Below are 22,592 nucleotides of genomic sequence, written 5' to 3' on the forward strand. Positions count from 1 at the left end.
AGTTTATCTCATACTTTCTCGATCCCTAATTACTTGTCCACTTTTGAATTTGACACACCTATTAAGAAAATAATGATTGTCATAGTAAGTTTACCATTTTACCCCTATTAATTATGAAGTGGATGAATTAAAAATTTAAGATTTTCAAGAAGTTTTAACTTTTTCAAAGTAATTAATTAAGGATATAATAGATAATTTGTTTTTATCCTTATCAAAATGAACAAGTAAAAAAGAATTGAACAAGTAATTAGCAATAAATGAAGTAAATTCACAAAATAACTTATTTCGAAATTGTAATATTGTTTTTATCCCATATTGAGAGTGGGATAACAATCCACTAAAAAAAATATACTCAAGGGAGTATGATTGTAATTATGAGAGAATATTGGGGCCAATGTAAGATTTCAACATTCACACTCTTCTTCTCCCTTTCTATTGAGATCCAAACATGAAGTTGCTCTATGAGTATTCCAAGAAAACCTCAAAAAAAGAGCAAAAGATGACATAACTGAAGAGTGAACAATCATATGGCACAACCTAAGAAAACCCTGAAAAATTTCATCCCTCTTTTCATTCTCCTCTCTCTTTCTGCTCTTTTCCTCATCTCTTACCATCCTACAAACTTGAATTCCACCAAATCTTTCTCCTTTAACCCAAACACCCCTCAAACCCATCAAAACTTCACTTTTTTAATCAAAGTTCTCACCTTTAACCGTCTTGAGTCCCTCTCTAGATGTCTCAATTCACTTTCCAAAGCACATTATGATAACCATGTTGTTCATCTCCATATCTACATTGATCACTTTCAAGATTCCCCAAATGGGTATGTGGAAATCGACCAAAAATTGAATCTTTCGAAAAGAATTCTTGATTTTGTTGATGGGTTTTCATGGAAATATGGGGAAAAGTTGGTTCATTATAGGGCTTCTAATGCTGGACTTCAGGCTCAGTGGTTAGAGGCTTGGTGGCCTAGCTCTGATGATGAGTTTGCCTTTGTTGTGGAGGATGATCTTGAGTTGTCACCTCTTTATTTTCGGTTCTTGAAGAGTTTGATTGACAATTATTATTATAATAAATCCAACTTTAGTCCTATGATTTATGGGGCTTCCTTGCAGAGGCCTAGGTTTGTACCAGGTACTTAGTTTCTTTTCATTGCTATTTCTTTCAAGGATATTAGTGTTGTTTAACTTTTGTAGAAGAAATGATTTCTTTAGGGTAATCTGTATTTGAGTATGCTGTAATTATATATCTGTGCACTTCTGGTAGTTAAGTAGCTATACTTTGATTAGATGTAGGTACACAAACCATTCCTTCCGTCCTTAAGTTTTTTCAGACGACTGCAACAATGCTAGGTTGTTTTTAGTTTTGTCTAGCTCATTTTTCTTTTTTCCTTTTATTGTTCAGCCATATTGTTAGTCCACTAGGTGTTTTATTGGTCTAATGTAGTGCTTGCTAGGTATGATTTTTTGCGAATAATCGCTGATTCATAATGAAATTGCAATTGTATTTTGTCATTCCAGATAAAAGAATCGTGAACTTAGCAATCTATATTTTTATAGTTCTGTCATTAAATCTAATCAATTTTTCTTAGTTTCGAGTTATACTTAGCATTGTGATGTTGTAATCAAAGTTGTCAGTATCTTGATGTATGCTCCTAGCGAATTATGTTTTAGGTTAAGAAGAAAAGTGCAAATTGGTTCGTGTTCAGTGAATGTAAGCAATCTGTTATCAGGTATGTTTGGAGGGATCATCTGAGGATACAACAACAACAATAGCAAACCTTGTGTAGTCCCAAAAGGGGGTCTGGGGAGGGTAGAGTGTATGCAAACCTTACCTCAACCTACTATTTTCGGAAGACTCCCGACTTGAGTAATAGAGATCAGAGCAACTAAAAGAAAAATATAGAAGAAAAAAGGGCAAAATATAATAGGGAGAACATAACATAACATTCAAAAGAGGAGCAATAACCATAACCAACCAATGCAATAACTTAAGCACAATAAATAAGGAGTAACAAAAGTTGTAAGACAAGCAACTACGAGAGAAATGCTACTACTACTGGTATAAACACGGAAACAAACACAATGCACCAACCTATCCCTGCTAGAAAAGAGACAACGCTCAACTACCTACTAACCTTCTACCCTAATCTGCGACCTTCATAACCTCCTATCTAAGGTCATGTCCTCGAAAATCCAAAGTTGCGCCATGTCTCGTTTAATCACCTCTCTCCAATACTTCTTTGGCCTACCTCTATCTCTCCTAAAACTCACTGTGGACAACCTCTCACACCTCCTCACTAGGGCCTCTGTGCACTTTCTCTTGACATGCCCGAACTATCGAAGTCTCACTTACCTCATCTTGTCCACCACAGAGGCCACTCCCACCTTGTTCTAGATATCTTCATTCTTAATCTTATCTCTCCTAAGTATGACCACACATTCAACTCAACATCCTCATGTCCGCCACTTTCATATTTTGGACATGAGAGTTCTTAATTGGTCAACACTCTGTTCCATACAACATAGTCGACCTAACCACTATTCTGTAGAACTTTCCTTTAAGTTTTGGTGGTATGGACTCTAGAGGCGATCCTCCATTTCATCCACCCTACACTAATATGTGTGTCATCATCATCGATCTCCGCATTGCCCTAAATTAAAGACCCAAGATGCTTGAAAATGTTCCTCTTGGGAGTGTATCATGTCTCACTTCCATGCCTTTTTTGCGACACATCAGAGGACTTGCACTCCAGGTATTCAATTTTGGTCCTGCTCAACTTGAACCCTTTAGACTAAGTTTGTCTCCAATCTCCAACTTAGGATGTGTTCGGTATGGAGGGAAATATTTTTGGAAAATGTTTTTTAATTTTCTCATGTTTGGTTGGTCAAAATATCTGAAAAATATTCTCTAGGAAAATCAGTTCCTTAAAAATGAGGAAAATGACTTTCTAGTAGAAGTAGGGAAAACAAGTTTAACAAGTGGCATTTCGCAGTAACTGTATTCTCCCTAACCTTCGACATACCTCATGTTCACCCTTACCACCCCACACCCTCACCACCCACCTCTCATAATATTTTCTTAGATTATATACAAATACTTTTAGGATAATATTTTTGTTTATGTAACGAACACAAGAAAATAAGTAAGGGTTCCACTTATTTTCTTTGAAAATATTTTCCTTCATACTGAATACACCCTTAGTGTTAACTCTATCACGAATCTCATCAATCAGTACTATGTGGTCTACAAATAACATACACCATGGTACCTCACCTTGGATATGTCGTGTCAGTTTATCCATCACCAAGGCAAAAAGAAATGGACTAAGAGCCGATTCGGGTGCAATCCCATCACGATTGGGAAGGGCTTTGAGTCTCCTCGCACTATTGTTACTCGTGTCTTAGCTCTATCGTACATGTCCTTAATCTCCCTAGTGTAAGCCATCAGAACACCTCTAGCCTTCGAGCATCTCCATAGGACCTCCCCAGGCACTTTATCATATATCTTTTCTAAGTGAAAGAACACCATACATAAGTCCCTCTTCCTCTCCCGATATTGCTCCACTAGTCTCCTCACGAGATGAGTGGCTTCGGTAGTAGAATACCCCGGCATGAGACCATACTGGTTCTCAGGAATAGTCCCACCATACCTTCCCCTTAACTCCACCACTCTCTCCCACACTTCATAGTGTGGCTCAACAACTTGATTCCCCTATAGTTGTCGCAATTTTGAATATCATCCTTGTTCTTGTACAATGGAATCATTGTACTCCACCTCCATTCTTTAGACATTTTTGTTGTTTTAAAAATGACGTTAAACAACTCAGTCGACAACTCCAAACCCACTCTGTTTATGTTCTTCCAAAATTCCATCAAGATCTGATCTTGCCCAATCACCCTACCCCTGCACATCCTATAAATAACAATTTTAACCTCCTCAACTTTTATGCTCCTACAATACCCATAATCGCAACGACTCGCAGAATGCTCCAGATCACTTAGCATAATGTTCCTTCCCCCCCTCATTCAAGAGTTTATGGAAATAAGTCTGCCATCTCCACCTTATGAGTGCCTCCTCAACCAATGCCTTGTCTTCCTCGTCCTTGATGCATTTCACTTGGTCCAAGTCTTGAGCCTTCCCCTCTCTCACCTTGGCTAGCCTGTACAACTTCTTATCCCCTCCTTTGTCACCTAATTCACATACAAACGTTGAAAGACTGCCCTTTTTGCCGCTGTCAGCGCTAACTTCGCCTCCTTCCTCGCCATCTTATACCTTTCCCTGTTCACATCTTTTTTACCTCCTCGTCCTTGCTCTCCATCAATTGCACGTAACCAACTTTCTTTGCTTCGACTTTCCCTTGGACTTCTCCATTCCACTACCAATCCCCTCGATCACCTCAAGACCCTCAACACCTCTCCTGTTGCCTCGCTAATGCAACTAGCCGCTCTATCCCACATATCACTTGCATCTCCACTACATCCCCAAGCCTCCATCTCCCCCAACTCCAGATTGTTGGCAGCCGTCAAGCCACCTCATTTGATCCTTGGTCGACCGCACCCAACCCAACCTTCTTCTTCCTCTTCAACTTAATCTCCAAATCCATTGCCAAGAGCTTTTGTTGGGTTGTAAGATTCTCACTCGAGATTAACCTTGCAATCCTTACAAAGACCTCTATCACCCTTCCCAAGGAATAAGTAATATATTTGGGTCTTAGCCAAAAGTACTCTGAGGTAAGATTCATTGAGGATCCATGGTAGTGAAATAAATCTTTCTGATGTAAGTTGTTCTTGGATAAATGAACTTTTCTCTGTGGAAAGTAATGAAATTGGGTTGTCTGCAGCTATTATCTTCTTAATCGTAAGTACTTATCACATGTAATTATGTACCACAACTTCTTCTTCGGTGAAATTCTTTCTTTCTGTTATTGGTGTTTAGTATGATAGTGTTCATGTTTTGTCTAAATTGCCGTAGAGAAGAAACTGGGGATTGATACAACTGTAGGAGTTCATTCATTTGTCTATCTCTAATCTCTCTTGGACACAACAATCTCCCCATGATTTTGAGATTTTCATTTTCCTTGGATAAGATTATGGTTTTGAGATATTGATCTATGTGAATGGGCAAAGTAATGTTAATTGTATATATCATAACTGAGGAAGAAGGCAAGTGGATTGTTGGCAGCTACTCATTGGTTTGCATTGAGACATAATTTTGTATTGGATGCTTTCTTATGGTATCAAATATAATCCTTGATTTTTATGGATTACTCATGCAGAAAGTGAAATGTTGTATAAAATATACCTTTCCTTAATACAGACACATATCTGGAATTGTGTTTAATGAATTCTTTTCAAATGAAACTTTCAAGGCCTTAATTCCGAACTCTTTCTGAATGAAACTTTCACAACCTTCTTTCTGAATGTAACTTTCACGACCTTCTTTCCAGGGGACCTCTTCAATTTAATATAAGAAAGGACATCCTCGGGAAAGTATAACAAATTAAAGACTATTTTGGCATTCACTATTAAAAAGAGATAAAATGAATGAAGAAAGAACATAGTTGAAGAATTAACTCCTTTTAACACTGCTCTGATACACGGCGAAAGTGATCTTTCCCTCTTGTGGAAGCCGGTATCTCTCTTTCAAAAGAGAGGCTCGACGTGGAAGTGTAAACTTAGCTCCATAGTTCGGCTAGAGGTGACCGACCTACCAGATCGGAGACAGTCGAGAATGATCAACTATCTAACATATTCTGAACGACGGTGAACTAAGACATGAAGAGTGCAATGCATATGAACACCTTTTTGGAGGCCTCTGGTAGTGGAAGATGAATAATTACGTAGAAATAGGTAAAACTATGAGAGCACAATAATACCTGGCCAATTCCCCGGTATTGATTGTAGACTTTGCACATATCCCTTTTAATTCTTTTTCTAACACGAAGACTGTATATATGTACTCATTAGTAAGCCACAACCCTTCGCTTCAAAACAATCAATCAGGACCAGGCGACCAGCGTTATCCACGGTTCTATCTGTGGAAGTTCATACTTTAAAACTCACTTTCTAACATCCCTTTCAATGCTTAATCAATAGGAGAAGATAGACATAGACAGAAGTAGCGGCTGTTGCTATTTAATTTCCTTCCACTCCTCTAGCTTTGATTATAAACGCTCTTCTTCCAATAGGAGTTATTCTTTGCCTTGATGCTGTGAGAGCTTTCGATCCTTGAGTATGAGTACTCCTATCTACTTTTTGTGTTTATGACCGGTCCTATTAAATTAGTTGCACATGAATTCGGTCTTCCTGTGGTCGGGGTTCCTAAGGCATATCTCATATGTTCAAAGATAATTTATAGAGGAAGAGTGCTGACGTCCAAAATGTTATCTGGACTATTTGTTCCTTCTTGTTTTTTTCTATTTGGAGAAAACTTAACTATCGATGCCCTTAATTATCAGAACAAGATTTGTGGCCCTTGAGCTAGTTATCATCTTCTTTGTAACACTCTGTTTTGAGATATTTTGGCTCATTGTAATTATAATCATCAAAGTACAAATCAACCTTATTGCCTTTTGTGCTACCCACCTGGCGTTGTTAATGTGCTTCTATGTCCATAACAGCAGGGGATTTTTAAATGTGTCTGTTATTACATTGTTGAAACATTCATGTTGAGAACTTAAAATAAATGTGTGTCATGCTTTTCCAATTTGGTAGTTGAAATTGTAGATATGATAAAACTTCATAGACTAGCTCTTCAACACTCTTAATAGTCCACATTTTGGTGTATGGGGGTCCTCCCCGAAAAGTGTAAATTTCCATGAGCCATCCTGTATGCTTCATAAAATTTAGAATACCCTAAAACCTACTTTAGGTTGCTTTTTTTTTCACTGAGGAATACATGCCCATCATTGTTTTTTGCAGGTGTATGTGTTGGTTGGATATTGGAGTACTTTTATGCTCAAGAAATTTTATCATTCTTAATATCCTCTATAACAATCTTTAACATTCATGTGCTACTCATATCTGTATGATATAATGTAGTTTTGCCAAACAGGTAAGCATGGAAACAAGATGCAGATCGATGATGGAACTCAACTTTTCTTGTACCAGTTGGTTGGCACCTGGGGTCAGCTTCTGTTTCCAAAACCTTGGAAAGAATTCCGCATATGGTATGACACACACAAGGCCAAGGGATTGAAGCCATTTCTTGATGGGATGGTAGTGTACTGCCTGAATTTGCTCTTCTCGTTGCATTTTTTAGTGAAGATATTGACAAACCTATTAAAATTAACTATTACTCTTACTGTAAAATGTTATTTGCTTGTAGGTGACAACAGGATGGTACAAAAAGATGGGGGAAAGAATCTGGACACCTTGGTTCATTAAATTCATCCATGCCCGTGGTTACTTTAATATTTACACCAATCTTTTGCATGAGCGAGCTTTTAGTGTGTCTCATCGCGATGCTGGTGTTAACTATGGGAAATCGGCTGGGCCAGATTCTTATTTAGTGGATGAGAAGTCTTTTGATATTAACCTTTTGAAGATGCAATCTTTGCACAGTCTGAAGTGGTACGATTTCTGTTTCAAGGAAGTTTCTCCTGGTAGAATTGTACGCAGTTCAGATGATCTAGCGTCTGTTTTTCACTCAGTTCAGAAATCGAGGACTATACTATTTGTAAACCTACAACAGGTGTCAGAGTCAATTATTAGGAATCTTCTCTGCCACTTTGAAAGATTGAATATCCAAAACTATGTCTTATTGGGTCCAAAGTCCTATTTCCTACTTGATCTTGCAAGAAGGGGTTATCCCGTGATTGACACAGACCAATTTTTTGACAGTATTAGGCTACAAAACTCGATTAACTTTGATAAATCACATGAAAAATTGGGCAAAGAGATTGTTGTGAAGGCCCACGTAGTTAGAAAGTCCTTGGAACTTAAATACAACACATGGGTTGTGGATAGTGATGTGATTCCTCTCAGCAGTGATTCATTTCTTGATTCGTATGATCCGGCTAATGACTTTCTTTTGGGGAAGAACTTTAAACTTGTCTTCATACGAAATTCAGCTTCTGCTTTAAAATTTTGGGTCGACAATGTTTTGAACAAAGTTGTTGCCTTGGTTGCCACTTTGAAGACTAGAGGTTCAATTGCCACAGAGGGAAATTTTGTAAATCTAGTTGAGAAGTTATTGGAACAAAAGAAAACTACTTTTAACAGGGTTGATGACACTGATTTTAGTTTGAACATCAGTTTTATGGATGCTAACCAAACCTCTTCAAGGAATGGAAAGAAGTTTGCCTTTTGGTCACCTGAGATGGGTTCAGAACGGATACAAAAACGACTTGAAGAGTTTGCTATGTGGGTTGTGGATAGTGATTTATCATGTAATGCAGTTGTTTGTCATCCATCATAGCATATGGAGGTGTTTATCTGTGTATCTATCGTATACTTATGATGTCTGCTTATAGTTTGATGGATTTTACATGTTAATATTGAAGGCAAGAAGATCGGAGAAGAACAAGAAAAGGCTCACTCTTCAGGAATTATCGCTGATATCAGACATGTTTTGTAAACCATCGTCAGTTGAAGGTAATCGTTCCGAGTCTGAATTAACGAAGGATGATCTGTTTTACTCTTCTTCACTGAAATGATTCTATTAGCTTATTGGTGGAAAAGGAACTGCAAGAAAACTCATTTTTGACATATTGTTCCAAGTCTTATGTAAATGTGCCAGTAGTGACATGATTGATTCATATGCCAAATATGGCTACTTATCTTGCTGAAGATCATTTGTGTCAAATCTGAAGATCATCTGAGCAATTTGCAACTGGCCTCTAGAAAACCTGTTGGTACAATTTTTATTTTTTTATTTTTTTTGTTGTTGTTGTACCGTGAATTCAGGTTTAAACAACTTGCTGTAGATAATCGATTTTCATTGGGTGATCGGATATAATGAGAATTGCCTTGGAGGGATTTAGCATAATGGTAATAGTCCAGAACTATCAACAATAACAATAAGGTCCAACAATAACCCTCTTACTTGGACCCTAGTAATCATCTGAACTGGATTGTTTAAATTTTCAGGCATCGTGAATCAATACATCTCTCATGCTCAATGGTACAATATAATAATTACCTCATAGGTATAAATTGTTCGATCCGTAAGTTCAATGTTGTTGTCTGGTTCGTAGGCTCAATCAGCCCGACCCATAGGCCTGGTGTATCCAAATTTTTATGGGTCTAATGAGGCAAGAACAAGCCCGTAGGCGGTAACCATACGATAGAAACATCATAACTATAACAAGTAATCATAGTGACCTAAGCACAATCATAACATATTTTTCTACGCCGCTAAGTTAGAAAAAGAGTGTTACTGATAGACACTATATCATGGAATGGTAGTCAACTCAATAAGATAAGGATATAAGTCAAATAACAATAATATACAAGCTTAGGTCATCAGGATCATGTCAAGACAGGAATTAAAGCTTTAACATACCTTTCAACTTGAGCCTCAAATGTGTCTCTATGAAGCTTGACTAATCGAAAAAACGAATCGTAGACAATCGGTAGTGCTTTAAGGTCGTCATTACAACTAGACTAGTTTAACTCAACAAACGGAATCAAAATCCCTACCAACCAATAACTGATAACAACAAGAAAAAGCAAACATCTTTTTAATGACCCAGTTGGTCATTTTTTGAAACTTTCATAAAATTACCATTTTATCCCTCCCGATATTTACCCTGACTTATTTCTAATTGAGTTTTGAAAGTTGGTTTCGAGTTTTGAGTAAAAAGTTGTGAATTTTGTAAGTTTTGAGTTGAAATGCTAAAGTTGTTAAAAAGTGGTTTCCGATGTCTTTTGGAGTTTCGAGGTTGGAATGAAATTCCATCGATTCCATCAGTTCTAGAATGTGAAAATTGGTCTATGAAAGTTGTCGGTTTCAAATTATGAGTCTTTTTGATGATTTGAGGTCCTAAGTTGGAAATTTGTGAAATTTTAGCCTTTGGGTTGACTTTGGTCAACATTTGGTGTTCGGAAGCTTGGATCAGAATTTCGAGAGTTACGTTAGATTCGAGGGATGACTTTAGGCCTGAGTGAGGTCTTGATTGAATTTTCAGAGGTTCCGAACTTGATTTAGCCTTTTTAGGTGTTATGTTCATTTCTTGTTACTCTTACGAGTTTCAAATTAAGGAGACCTCAGATTCATGTTTCGATGATTCCATTGAGTCCGGAATATCGAGTATAGTTAAATTGCGTATATTATTTATGTGTATGAGATTCCGAATGAATCCGAGGGTCCATTCAATGATTTGTGTTTTGTTGGTGTCTGCAGGCCTTGCTTTTGCGAAGACTTGTTTGCTTAAGCGAACTTTGCAAAAGTGAAGGAGTCTTCGCTTTTTTGAGAGGGTCCATTTTTGCAGGGTTCGCTTAAGCGATGTCTGCTTAAATCTGGGTCCGCTTTTACGATTTCAAAGGGGATTTTAGACTTACAAATTTTGGGGTTTTAGCCACACTTTCTATTGTTGAACTTTGTAAAGTCTTTGGAGGCGATTTTGAAGAGATTTTTTGTGCTAAATCATTTTGTTAAGCCTTTGTAACTTTAAAACTTCATTTCCCATTAATCGTTTATAAATTTTAACATCAAAACTTGAGATTTTGATTGGCAAATGACAAGGTTTTTCAAGAACTTGAGTTCTAAACTAAAATGGTGATTGTGAACTGATTTGAAGTCCTTTTTCGAAATGGTTTTCACCAATGGGTTCCAAATGCCTTGTGTAACATTTTCAAGCAAATATTTTTGTATTCAAACCTCATTTTCATAATTGAGTTTTTGAGTTGATTGACCAATTTTCAAAGAGTATGATATGAGTATTGTTATTTCTAGTATCTTATTGTGATTACTTGATTGAAATAGATTGTGTGGCTTTGGACATTTTTCGGAAGGGGAAGACTCAAGTCTTGGATTGACTATTTGGTTGAATTAAGGCAAGTGATCTTCTAAACCTTGTAAATCTAATAGAATCGTGTGTTTCTCTTCATTGCATGTGTTGGGGAATAATGAGAATGAGGTGATGGGCTCATTGTTCCACTTGATTAACCTTAACGAATAAAAAAGAAGTTAATAAAAAGGTAACGTGTTGGTCATAATGCTTTGTGAATTACCTTGGTGTGGACCCTATTTGATTGATTGATGAAATACTTTGATGACATTAATGTGAACTTGACTTGCTTGAATTGTTGTTTGTTCTGTATAGTGTGAAACTGCTTATTTGTATTGATTGTTATACACCGTGATGATACATGTGATGTCATGCCAAAAGAAAATGGTTCTAACAAGAGCTATGATATGGAGCCGAAGGGAAATAGTTTCCGGCTAGTGATGTTAATATAAAGCCAGAGGGAAATGGTTCCGATTAGTGATGTGATAATGTGTCGAAGGAAATGGTTTCGACAAGTAATGTGATATTAAGCCGAATGAAAATGGTTCCGGCTAGTGATGTGATATAAAGTCGAAGGGAAATACTGTCGGCTAGCGATATTGTGTTGATGGAAAATGGTTCCGACAAGAGTTGACTATCATGATTTGATGCATTTTGTTATTTGTGATCGATCTATTTGTTACTTGTGATTGACATATTTGATACATGTTGGTTGTTGAACTATGACTATTGAATTGTGGCTTAAACCTTGTGAACCGTGTATTGTGAAATTATTAGGTTGGGCTGATTTCTGTGCAAGTTGTAGTTTGAGGAGGTTCGGTTGGAATGAAAGAAGTATTCGATTTCTAGCTAGTTTGCCTTTTTTTGATTTTGTTTTCTTGCTGAGTACCGTGTTGGTTGGTACTCACTACTTGCTTATACACTTATGTAGGTTCCGAGCTCGGTACCCTGTGATTGCTCTTCTTCTCTCTTATTTCCAAGGCTTGTAAAAGGACTTTTGAGAGGTAGCTAATTGTCATCCCGACGGGCCCTCTTATTTCTTATTTTATGCTTTATTCTATTTGAGAAACCAAGACATTGAGACTTGTAATTATCTTTCATTTCTAAACTTTATGTATTAGTGATTTAACTTGTACACGTGACAACCATATTTTGGGGTTATAATAGAATGAATAAGTTTTCCGCCCTTATATCTTGCTCTTGTTTTATTTTCCGCATTTGTTTGGTTTCGTTGGATTGAAGCTGACTTGTCTTGATGGGATTAGATAAGTGTCATTACGTTCATTTTTGGGTAATGGCAATCTCATAAAAGCAGCGATCGCTCGAGGCAGTAAGGCATACTTCAGGTCGTTTAATCCGACAACTATTGTATGCGACTCCGAAAAGAAGCACATCAATCCTCTAGTTTCAACCACCTTAACTACAATATTAGCCTTTAATATAAATATTCCCTTTGTCCAACAATAGTTGTCCACTATTAACTCGACACACCCCTTAAGAAACTATAAATAGAAGGATAATTTTATTATATTACCCTTTGAATATAATTAGTACAAGATTTTGAAAAATGTAATAGGGAATGATTATAATTAATGATAAGGATAAATTAGAAAGTAAGTATAAAATTATCCATTGATTTCATAACGTAACAATTTTTTCTAAAGTTACGACTTTCTATCATCATTTTATGGCTCGATATAATCGACAAAAATCAATATGACAACTTAAGAATACGAGGGGGACATTAAAAAGGAAGCTTACTGCCTGAAAATTTCAACTAGGATTTTGTTTCAAAGCTCTTTCGGCTTCTAACTTTAGTCTAAAAATTTCAATTGACCTCATACATATATTTCTTGATAAATCACTAATTTAAATTATTTTCCCAACATACAGTGTTTTCAAAAACTTTTTTGGGGCGAGTCTCGAGGCGGAGCGTATAAAAACGCTCCGTGGCTTAAATTAAAAATGTAGATTTATAAGGCGTAATTCTAAAATTTGAGGCATAAGTCCCGAGTATAAAAATGTAAGTCCTGGGCGTAAAAACGTACTCTCGGGCGCAGTGACGGAGCTAGAAATTTTAATAAGGGGGTTCAAAATCTGAGAAGTAAACACACGAACTAGTGGAAGGGGGTTCGACATCTATTATACATACCTAAAAAATAATTTTAACCATATATAAATAGTAATATTTTTCGCCGAGGGGGTTCGGATATGCTGCCTACGCCCCTGTCCGGGCGTTTTTAATTTATTTTTTTGAACTTTTTTTGCTTTAAACCATATTTTTATTATTGGTGTAATGATATTTCTCAAATAGTAATTATAATACTTTTTATCTTCATTATTGATTATTAATACTTATCTCAAATAAAAATCATAATATAATTTTCATATATTATAGGTTATTTATAAAAATGTTATTTGTAAAATCATTGAAATGTTTACTTTTGCTTATTTTATTAGTAATAAAACTATAAAATTGAATATACATGAGACTACACTCCATAGATCTATGGGACTTACGTCCCATGTCTCGAGGCTCACGTTTCACCCCGTACTATATAAACCGCCTCACCTTATGCCCTGCCTTTTAAAATACTGATCTCATCGATAGTTGATGTAAAACCTGATAAATCGACTTGTCAATAGTACACTCATTATATAAACATTAGGAAATTATGAGAAATTGCATTATACTCAGTAAAAATGGGAAAAAAAAATACTAGAAAATTGAACAGGAGAGGGTTGGGTCAAAACACAAAAATATAAAATTGTATATATATTTTTTGGTAGGTACGTACGTGGAGTGCGTTGATAGAAACCACATGAAATATACGTAGTAGTAGTTTGGAGAAAAGAAATGATGGATACAGCTATTAATTACCCTCTCCGTTTAAAAAAAATGATCTAATTTGACTTAACACAAAATTTTAGAAAATAAAGAAGACTTTTGAATCTTCTGATTTTAAATTAAAGTTATGCCAAATGTACTAAATTGCCCTTTAATCTTATGGTCTTAAACATGTCACGTGAAAAGCTGAAATTAAAATATTACAAAAAAAAAAGTCATTTTTTAAACGGACTGAAAAGAAAAGAAACTCTTTCTTTTTTAAAATGAGGAAAGTAATTAATATCTACTACTAAATTATTATTTTATTAATATCACATGAAATTTGCAGCAAACAGTATTATTCCACCGACACTCTCTCTTTCACGCTACTGATAAGATTCTACTTAAATCATTCAATTTTTTTTGGATGTTGTGCTCCTCACCAAGTTGAAAAGACTTATACATCACTAATAAATCCATAACTAGTTATATCATATCGATAAAGAATTAAATTCTAATGATTTTGATATATATATATATATATTAAAAATGTATTTGTGAATCAATTTAATGGAAATAATAGAAAAAGAATGAATGGAAAAAAGACGAATTTTAATAGATATTTTTTTGTAAAGTTATGACCAATTAACTGATGGACATTATTTATATACATTTTTTTTTTCGCTTTAGATATTTGTATTTTAAATTTACTATTAACATGCTATTAATTAATATTCATTATGTCTTTAATTGCTTGTTCACTTTTTCTTTTTTAGATGTGTCTAATTACTTGTCCATTTTGACAAAATAAGAAAGGACAATTTATTTTTATATATTATACCCTCAATTAATTACTTTGAAAAATGTAGAACTTCTTAAAAATTTTAAATTTTTAATTCGTCCACTTCATAACTAATAGGGGTAAAATGACAAATTTACTATGTTAATCATTATTTTCTTAATAGGTGTGTCAATTTAAAAGTGAACAAGTAATTAGGGACAGAGGGTCATAAAAATTTTAATATTTTATTTTATATATAATATATTTCTTACAAAACATTATTACACAATATTTGAATATGACTTTCGTACAAAATAATTTTATAAAAAGTATATTGTTATAATGAATATCATTCCTATTATAGGTATGATATTGTTATAGAGAAATAAAATATAACATAAAAATACCAATTCTATAAAAAATCAAATTATTATAATAAAATATCATTATAATTTAATTTGACTATACTATGTATAGCATAAAACAAAATACACAACACTAATGATTTCCATTTCACCATACATTGATTTGTCATCGGGTGTTCATCCAAAAATACTATAATAAAAATAATTTTTAGCACTCAAAGACATTATAACAAAAATAATATTTAACGATCATAAATACGTATATTAACAAAAATAGTAAAATAACTATAACTATGACAAATCACGAGAATTCAGTGTACTTGAGTGTCATGGAAAAGTAATGTTGAGTGAGATATTTTTGGAAATAATAAAGATAATGTTTTTATATAATAAAAAATGAGAATAACAAAAGGAAAGAGGACACGTGACCCCTTGTAACACATGGACTGTCAACTAAATTCTGTGTAACAGAGAATAGTAAAGTAGCATTTGTTTTGAAATTTATGTGAAATTCTATTATTTGGATTATAAAAAAACAGAATGGTAGATTCTTTGCCGACCAACAAGTACTTGCTCAATTGAAATCCTCTTCTAAAAAGGTTAAAAGCATCTTACATACTCCCTCCGTCCCATTTTATATAAAATAGTTTGATTCACACAAAATTTAAGAAAAAAAAAAACTTATAAAACTTGTGACCTAAAATGAGTGATAGAAATTTGTAACGCTATAAATGATTTCATTAAGGGTAAAATGAACATTTTAAAGTGAAATTGTTACTCAATATAAAAATATGTCATTCTTTTTTGAACTAACTAAAAAGGAAAGAAAATCATATAACTTGGCACAGATGAGTACCTTATTATGATTTTAATTTTTTAAATATTGGGGCGTTTGGTCATGTTTTGCGTCAATCTACAAATACATTAGTTTATGGATGCGTAATTATGTTGCAATAAGTTACAAGATAACTAAAAAAGATATAAAATGAAGAAATCAAGAAAAAGATATCAATAACAATTGATTTATTATAGGGTAGCTCATGCTTCTCTTTTTTGGAGAGTTTTCAATCGCGATCCAAGCAAAGAATCAAAGCAAAAGGCATACAAAATAAGGCAGTACAAAAAATAATAATATAGGTGATGCATACTAGTTAGTACAATATTGTATAGTATTTGATTCGTTTGCATGAAAGTCATAGTCATAATCGTTTTGTGTTTTAATTTTACATGTTTGAATAAATTTGAACGATTAAGATCTATATCAAAGTGTTAATATTGATAATTAAGATGTCTATTCAAAAATTTGTACAAAAATTACAGGGCCGTTAGAATGTATGCATCCACCAGTGATCTTAGGACCAGGTCCTCAGACAGAATAATAGTGCCGACAATAAATAGCTCAAAAGATCAGACACAATGATTTTACGTGGAACCCCCTTGCTCAAGGGTGGTGAAAATCACGACATGTACTCACAGGATTTCAATCCAAACTCCATTTCATTCAAACAGAGCAAAGTTTTAGATTAAAAACTCTTGCAACCTAGGAATTAAAACTTTTTAATCCCTTCCCCCTTATTGTAGAAACTCTACTACAAAGGAAAACTAAGCTATAACTCTATTGCCCACTAAACCAACTAACTCTAGTTGATCTAAACTTTAAGAACCCAACAAGGCTAACTCTAGCCACCAACTCCAATCTCAAAGATAAGAGCATAACCGAGCAACAACTCTGCTGCACCACACATCAAACTAACTCTAGTTGACACTCCTAAGCAACTCTACCCAAGAGAACATCAAAACAATGATGTAAAGAGGCTTGACAACATAGATGATTCGACTAACTAACTCTAGTTAATACGACTCAAACTAAAGACTTAGACAAGCAAATGATCTACTATCCTTTATAACTTATGAGTAGATTTACAGTATAGGTACATAAGATACAAAGCTCAAAATACAACAAAAAGCTTCAGCACTCCATCAGGTCCCTTGTTGAGTATGAGCAGTGTTCTTCTTTGAAGATGACTTCTTCCTTGTAAGCTTATGAATTTTCAGAAATTCAAAACTTTGTTTGCCAAATCTTGAGTTTGTGTCTTGTGAGAAGAGACTATATCAAATGGACACAAACCCCTTGGAACGACACCATTGGCTAAGAGCATACTTCTCTGAAAAGACGTGCACCAAACACATCAGAGTTGACAGCTTTCTAACAACTGTCTTTTTCACGTACGTAGTCTTTCCAGGACCAGGTCCCTTGCATTGTTCTTTGATGCTTGAGTTCTTGAAAAGACTTGCTAACTCCTGTCTTTTTGAATGAATAATGTTGTTTGTTTATTGTTGTATATATCAATCACCAATAAAAGTATTGACCACTGAAACAAACAACCTCGTCTTCCCTTCCTATTGGTGAAGTACACTGTACTTTTTACTAACCAACCTGACAAGACAACTTTACAGTTATACACCATTTTGAACCTGGACGAGAGCACTCTGCCAGGGACCGAATCGCTGCATTTGTGAGGATCATCAAAACACCTAGAATACAACAAGGGCAAAATTGTATCTAATTTCACCACTAACCACCGCATGTCATTATCAACGTAACTACTATTACCTCAACTATCATCCTTAACTATAATTATCACTATTGTCAATCATCTTATTATCACAACTAGTCTTTACTTACAATCAATCACTACTGACAATCACCATCACCACATATATACATCACCAACCATCTTCACCATTCATAACTGTCGCTAACTCACTATCACTATAATTGTTAACCACTACCGCTAGTCGTCATCAAAACTAGCGCGCTACTACCCCCGACCACCTCAATAATCTAACATCATTCCTAATTGATACACACAATCATCATCACTAGATGATCCACCAATTGTCATACAATTTTTTAAAAGTACTTTTAAGTGATATACTTAATGCAAGCTCTCTCTCTATTTTTATTCTTGTCTACTCTCGAAAAAAAAAAAGGATGTATATTGATAGAGTTTTAGGCTTTTAATCTAATGATCATGGACTTAAATTTTATTTTTAACTAACCTCTCGCACCTTCTCACCATTGTTATTATTGCAGTACTCTCAATAAAAGAATGGAACTATCAATTTGGCATGTTCCTCATCAATATAAAAGTACCCAATCCCCCTATTATCAATTTGTCCATAGCTCTTCAATCCATTTTTTCATAGCCTAAGTTTCTAAACATTTAAGAACATCAATATACCATAGTAGAATTCACGACTTAAACATCTCTTATCATTAATACATTTTGAGTCGAAAAAAGGTTCATTCCTAAATATGGAACATCTCCTTATTTATTTAACAAAACTATTAATTAAAAATGAGCTAATATTACAATGAATTTGACATCAAACCAAACTCTACTTGCCCCAACTTCAATTTAATGTCTCTTTTTATAATAGTATAAGTATACATAGGGGTCCACTCTTAATAATTAGATTAGACAGCTGTTTTAATTGACTATAAATATCTATTGATACAGTACTCAGGAATATGCCAAGGGCTCTTTTTCACTAATTTACTTCATTAATTTGATGTATGAATTAATCTAATTTTTTTATGTTATCTAAAATTTAGATATTAAAAAAAACTAATATGTAATACAGGTTGTTGCTTTTGATATTAAAAGAGTGTTCAAAGACATAAAATCATAAATAATAAAAAGGTAAGGAATTAATTACGCCTTAATATAAGTTGCATGTGATCACTAATGTGTGTGTATATATATATATATATATATATATATATATATATATTTGACTGTTATTATTTTAGATAATTATTCAATATTAAAGATACAAAAGAAAAGTTATAATAAAACTTTCTTTAAAAAAAAAATTGGACAAATAAAATAATATATATATATATATATATATAAAAGCGAGAAAATATGAAACGCGTGAATAATTTATAATACACGATCGCACATTTTCTTGAAAATGGGTAAAGAAGAGATTCGAAGGAAAAATACCACACACATCCAAGAGTCTAGCCAAGCAATTAATAAAGCAAATCAGGTTTCTATAACCATTTCAAATTAACATACAATAATAATTTAGTTTACGATTAAATATTATAAATATTTGTTAAATATTTTAATTTATAAATACCAATGAGTTCTTGTGAATCCACATATATCATTCTAGATCTATGAGACAATAAAGTAGTTTTTTTGTTTCAATTTGCTTTGTCTTGGTGGGTAAATGGATTGATAACATATATACAATAAAATAATTGAGATACATGCAAACACATTTCGTCATATATTTTTTAAAACGAGTATTGAAAACATTCTTAAACTTGACATAAATTATTAGTTTATTCTCGAATTATTGACAGTTTTAAAAATACCCATTTACTTGACTAACTAAACTTAAATACTCCCCGATCTTGCAACATGAGTGAAATATACTTCCAAATTCTCATCAAGTTTAGAGGCATTTTCAACACTTCTCTCGCCTTTTTATTAAGAGTCTCATGCTCCTACAAGAGTTTGAGACCATTTGGCACTTGCTATGTCATGTGACAGATCAAAGGTGTATCTAAGTTTAATTAGTCAGGTAGAGATACTTTTTAATTAAGGCTATCAATCGTTTGTAGACGGAATTAATAATTTATGTTATTTTCAAGATGATATTCTCTCTTATATTTTTTATGAAAGAAAGTAGTGGTTGGGGAAGACTTTTTAATTAAACATAAACAATGCCTTTAATTGGGAAAAATCAGTACAATCAAGAAGAAACTATAGCTAAACTAAAAAGAGAACCATTTTAGTAAATTTAAGAGAGGAACAAGGTCCTCTATATAAAAGCACAAAAGGCTAGTACCACCACTTCTCTTAACAACTAATACTCCATCTTTTTTCTTTGTTCTTCCAAACAAACAAAGAATAATGGAACAAACTATTTTCAACAATAGACTTTCATGGCTTCTTGTCCTTATTTTGATTTCCTTTTCAAAATCAGTTGATGCTTACAAGAATTACACAGTGGGTGATTCTTTAGGTTGGTTTGATAATCTTGAAAAGCCTCATGTTAACTATGACAAATGGGTTGCTAACAAAAAATTCAGCCTTGGTGATTTTCTGAGTAAGTTTTCTTCTTAATATTTAACTTATATATATAGACAGTGTAAACATGATTTGTATAATTTAATTGGAGGCAGAGCTAAAATTTTATTTAATGTGTGTTTTGGATCATAATTACTTTTGCTTACTGAATTCTGAATAAATTACTTGTACATATTTAAATTTATAAAATTTAAGTTAAAATTATTAAGTTGTGATGAACCGATAACTTAATTATTACAAGATGATTTGGTTTGAAGCTTTTTGAATGTATTCCAACTATTGGTGTCCATAAGTTTTCTTCTCTCTTTTTTGTGTGGGGTAGGGGGCATCATTATATGATAACTCTGTATCTCAACGTGTAACAAAAATAAAGCATGGAACAATCTTGATTTATGGATTTTTGGATTTTTTATTTTGCTTACGATTACATATATGATGGATCTGAATTTATATATCCAAAATTGAATTTTGACAATTTTATTTGAGGGATGAATGATTTACAAACTACTTTACCAAAAACATTGATCTTTGTACTAACTTTTTTTTTTTTGAAACTACCAATTCCTCACTTGATTTTGATGTATTGGAGTTTTTTTTTTTTATAATCACAAACAGCTGTATTTGTTGGCATTATTTAGAGTTTGATAAGTTAGTTGTAGAAGTGTGTTATGATAAGGTATTGTACAAGTAACATGTAGTGAGCATATGCTTGCACATGTTCCAAACATAGAAGCCAATTCATCATTCTCTCTCATGGCAAAGGCCAGAGCTAGAGACCTATGTACTACTGATGTCAGAAGCGGAGTCAGGATTAAGAGTGTGAGGTTCTAAATTTCTTTTTTTTGTTGTTCTAGATGCAACCTCATTCGATAAATTTCCTTTAGAAAAGAGAGAGGGAGGTTTGAACCCACAACTCTAGCGTGAAAAGCATTTTCACAGTCACTTCCTTAGCAGTGAACCGTCAATCAATTTTATTAGGGATTCACAAGTTAATATACATATATATTTATTTAATTTTCTAGTACAAATACAGGGTCTACGGAAAAGCTATTGGGTTCGTCTGAACCTATGAATCCCCACCTAGCTCTGCCTCTTATTGAGATGAGTGAAATACACCCTTAAATTCTTGTCAAGTTTAGAATATTTTTAACATTTCTCTCAACTCTTTATTAAGAACTACACACTCTTACAAAAGTTTGAGACCATTTGATATGTCATGTGGCAGAGTGAGAGTATATTTAAATTGAGTTAATAAAGTAAATGGAGTGTTTTTTAAGGCTGTCAATAGTTTAAAGATGAAACTAATAATTCACGTCAAGTTATTTTCAATATTTCTCTCTTTAAATAATTCTGAATTCATAAACTTTTGAATATCATCTTAATTACTAAAATAATCTTTTTCTTTTGTGTGTTTAATTATGCAGTATTTAATACAGACAATAACCATTCAGTCACTCAAACTTACAACTTTACCACATACAAAAGTTGTGACTACAACAATGCCTTAGACAATGATACCACACAATGGGTATCTGCAGATCCATCTTCAACTTCAATTTTTCCAGTTTCAGTAGCAGTGCCACTATTAAAAGTTGGACCTATATATTTTTTCTCTAGCGATTACGATGGCGAACAGTGCGAAAACGGTCAACATTTTAAAATAAACGTAACGTATGGTCAAGGATTGCCTCGAGCCCTTAAGGATCCATCTGACGATGACTCAATGGCTCCGATTAGTCCGATTTCTGGTGATGAAGAATCAGCACCGGATACGATTGTTCCTGCTTCGTTCGATCATCCACGTGATGTGAGTACTGATGATAGTCCTGAACCTTCAAATTCGATTTCACTATCGATGTTTTCTAAGGTTTTAGGTATTCAATTGAATTGGGTATTCGTTATGCTTGCGTTAGTTTTTGGTATTTGTTGATTATAGGACTTTAGTTTCATTTTTTTGGTTCATTTTTTGGATTTACTATCTTTTTGGAGTCTGTTTGGTTTGTAAACAAATTTTTGTATGTATGTATTATAGTACAAAGATTTTTTTATAGAAGCAAATAATGTTATATGGTTAGTATTATAAATGAACAACTTTAACACTTTGTTGAGAGGTTTGTTACTTAATTATTGTTTCATAATGTATTATATTGTGTTGTATTGTATCGTATTATATTGTTTTAATGAATACAATGTTTGGATTGATTGTATCGTACTTCGTTGTTACATAATGTCGTATATCCATAATTTGAGTGATAAATCTACCAGAAAAGTAGTTTAAAGGGTAGAGCTATTATGAAAAGATAGGATAAAAGATGAAATATGATTATTAAATAATAAATAAAGATAAAATGAGAAGAAAATATTAAAATAACGGCGCGATCACACCAAATCGGACGTTACATAGATTGGGTCTTTCCGTCGTTACCTAACGATGGATTTAAACGATACGATACAATAAAATTTAAGTAACAATAAAAATCAAACATTGTAAATAACATAATATAACATAATGGGATAACAACCATCCAAACAAAGTATAATGTGTCTCAATATT

The 22,592-nt window shown here is 33.6% G+C and overlaps 2 protein-coding genes across 2 annotated transcripts; both read left to right on the top strand.

The window, feature by feature from the left end:
- Positions 1-431: 431 nt before the first annotated feature.
- LOC125844786 (uncharacterized) lies at positions 432-8,515 on the top strand. The gene is made up of 3 exons (XM_049524119.1): positions 432-1,134; positions 7,057-7,220; positions 7,330-8,515. The coding sequence occupies exons 1-3, from the start codon at positions 528-530 to the stop codon at positions 8,419-8,421; spliced, it is 1,863 nt and encodes a 620-aa protein (XP_049380076.1). The 5' UTR covers positions 432-527; the 3' UTR covers positions 8,422-8,515.
- Positions 8,516-19,822: 11,307 nt separating this feature from the next.
- LOC125845491 (blue copper protein-like) lies at positions 19,823-22,112 on the top strand. The gene is made up of 2 exons (XM_049525004.1): positions 19,823-20,057; positions 21,463-22,112. Exons 1-2 carry the CDS (start codon positions 19,862-19,864, stop codon positions 21,966-21,968), a joined length of 702 nt encoding a protein of 233 aa, XP_049380961.1. The 5' UTR covers positions 19,823-19,861; the 3' UTR covers positions 21,969-22,112.
- The last annotated feature ends 480 nt before the right edge of the window (positions 22,113-22,592 follow it).

This window comes from Solanum stenotomum, chromosome 11 (genome assembly GCF_019186545.1).
Source record: "Solanum stenotomum isolate F172 chromosome 11, ASM1918654v1, whole genome shotgun sequence".
Taxonomy (NCBI): Eukaryota; Viridiplantae; Streptophyta; class Magnoliopsida; order Solanales; family Solanaceae; genus Solanum; species Solanum stenotomum.

Coding starts and splice junctions, on each gene's coding strand:
- LOC125845491 (XM_049525004.1), top strand. CDS start 19,862: ATGGAACAAACTATTTTCAACAATAGACTTTCATGGCTTCTTGTCCTT. Junction 20,058..21,462: donor CAGCCTTGGTGATTTTCTGA/GTAAGTTTTCTT, acceptor TTAATTATGCAG/TATTTAATACAGACAATAAC.
- LOC125844786 (XM_049524119.1), top strand. CDS start 528: ATGGCACAACCTAAGAAAACCCTGAAAAATTTCATCCCTCTTTTCATT. Junction 1,135..7,056: donor GAGGCCTAGGTTTGTACCAG/GTACTTAGTTTC, acceptor TTTGCCAAACAG/GTAAGCATGGAAACAAGATG. Junction 7,221..7,329: donor AGCCATTTCTTGATGGGATG/GTAGTGTACTGC, acceptor ATTTGCTTGTAG/GTGACAACAGGATGGTACAA.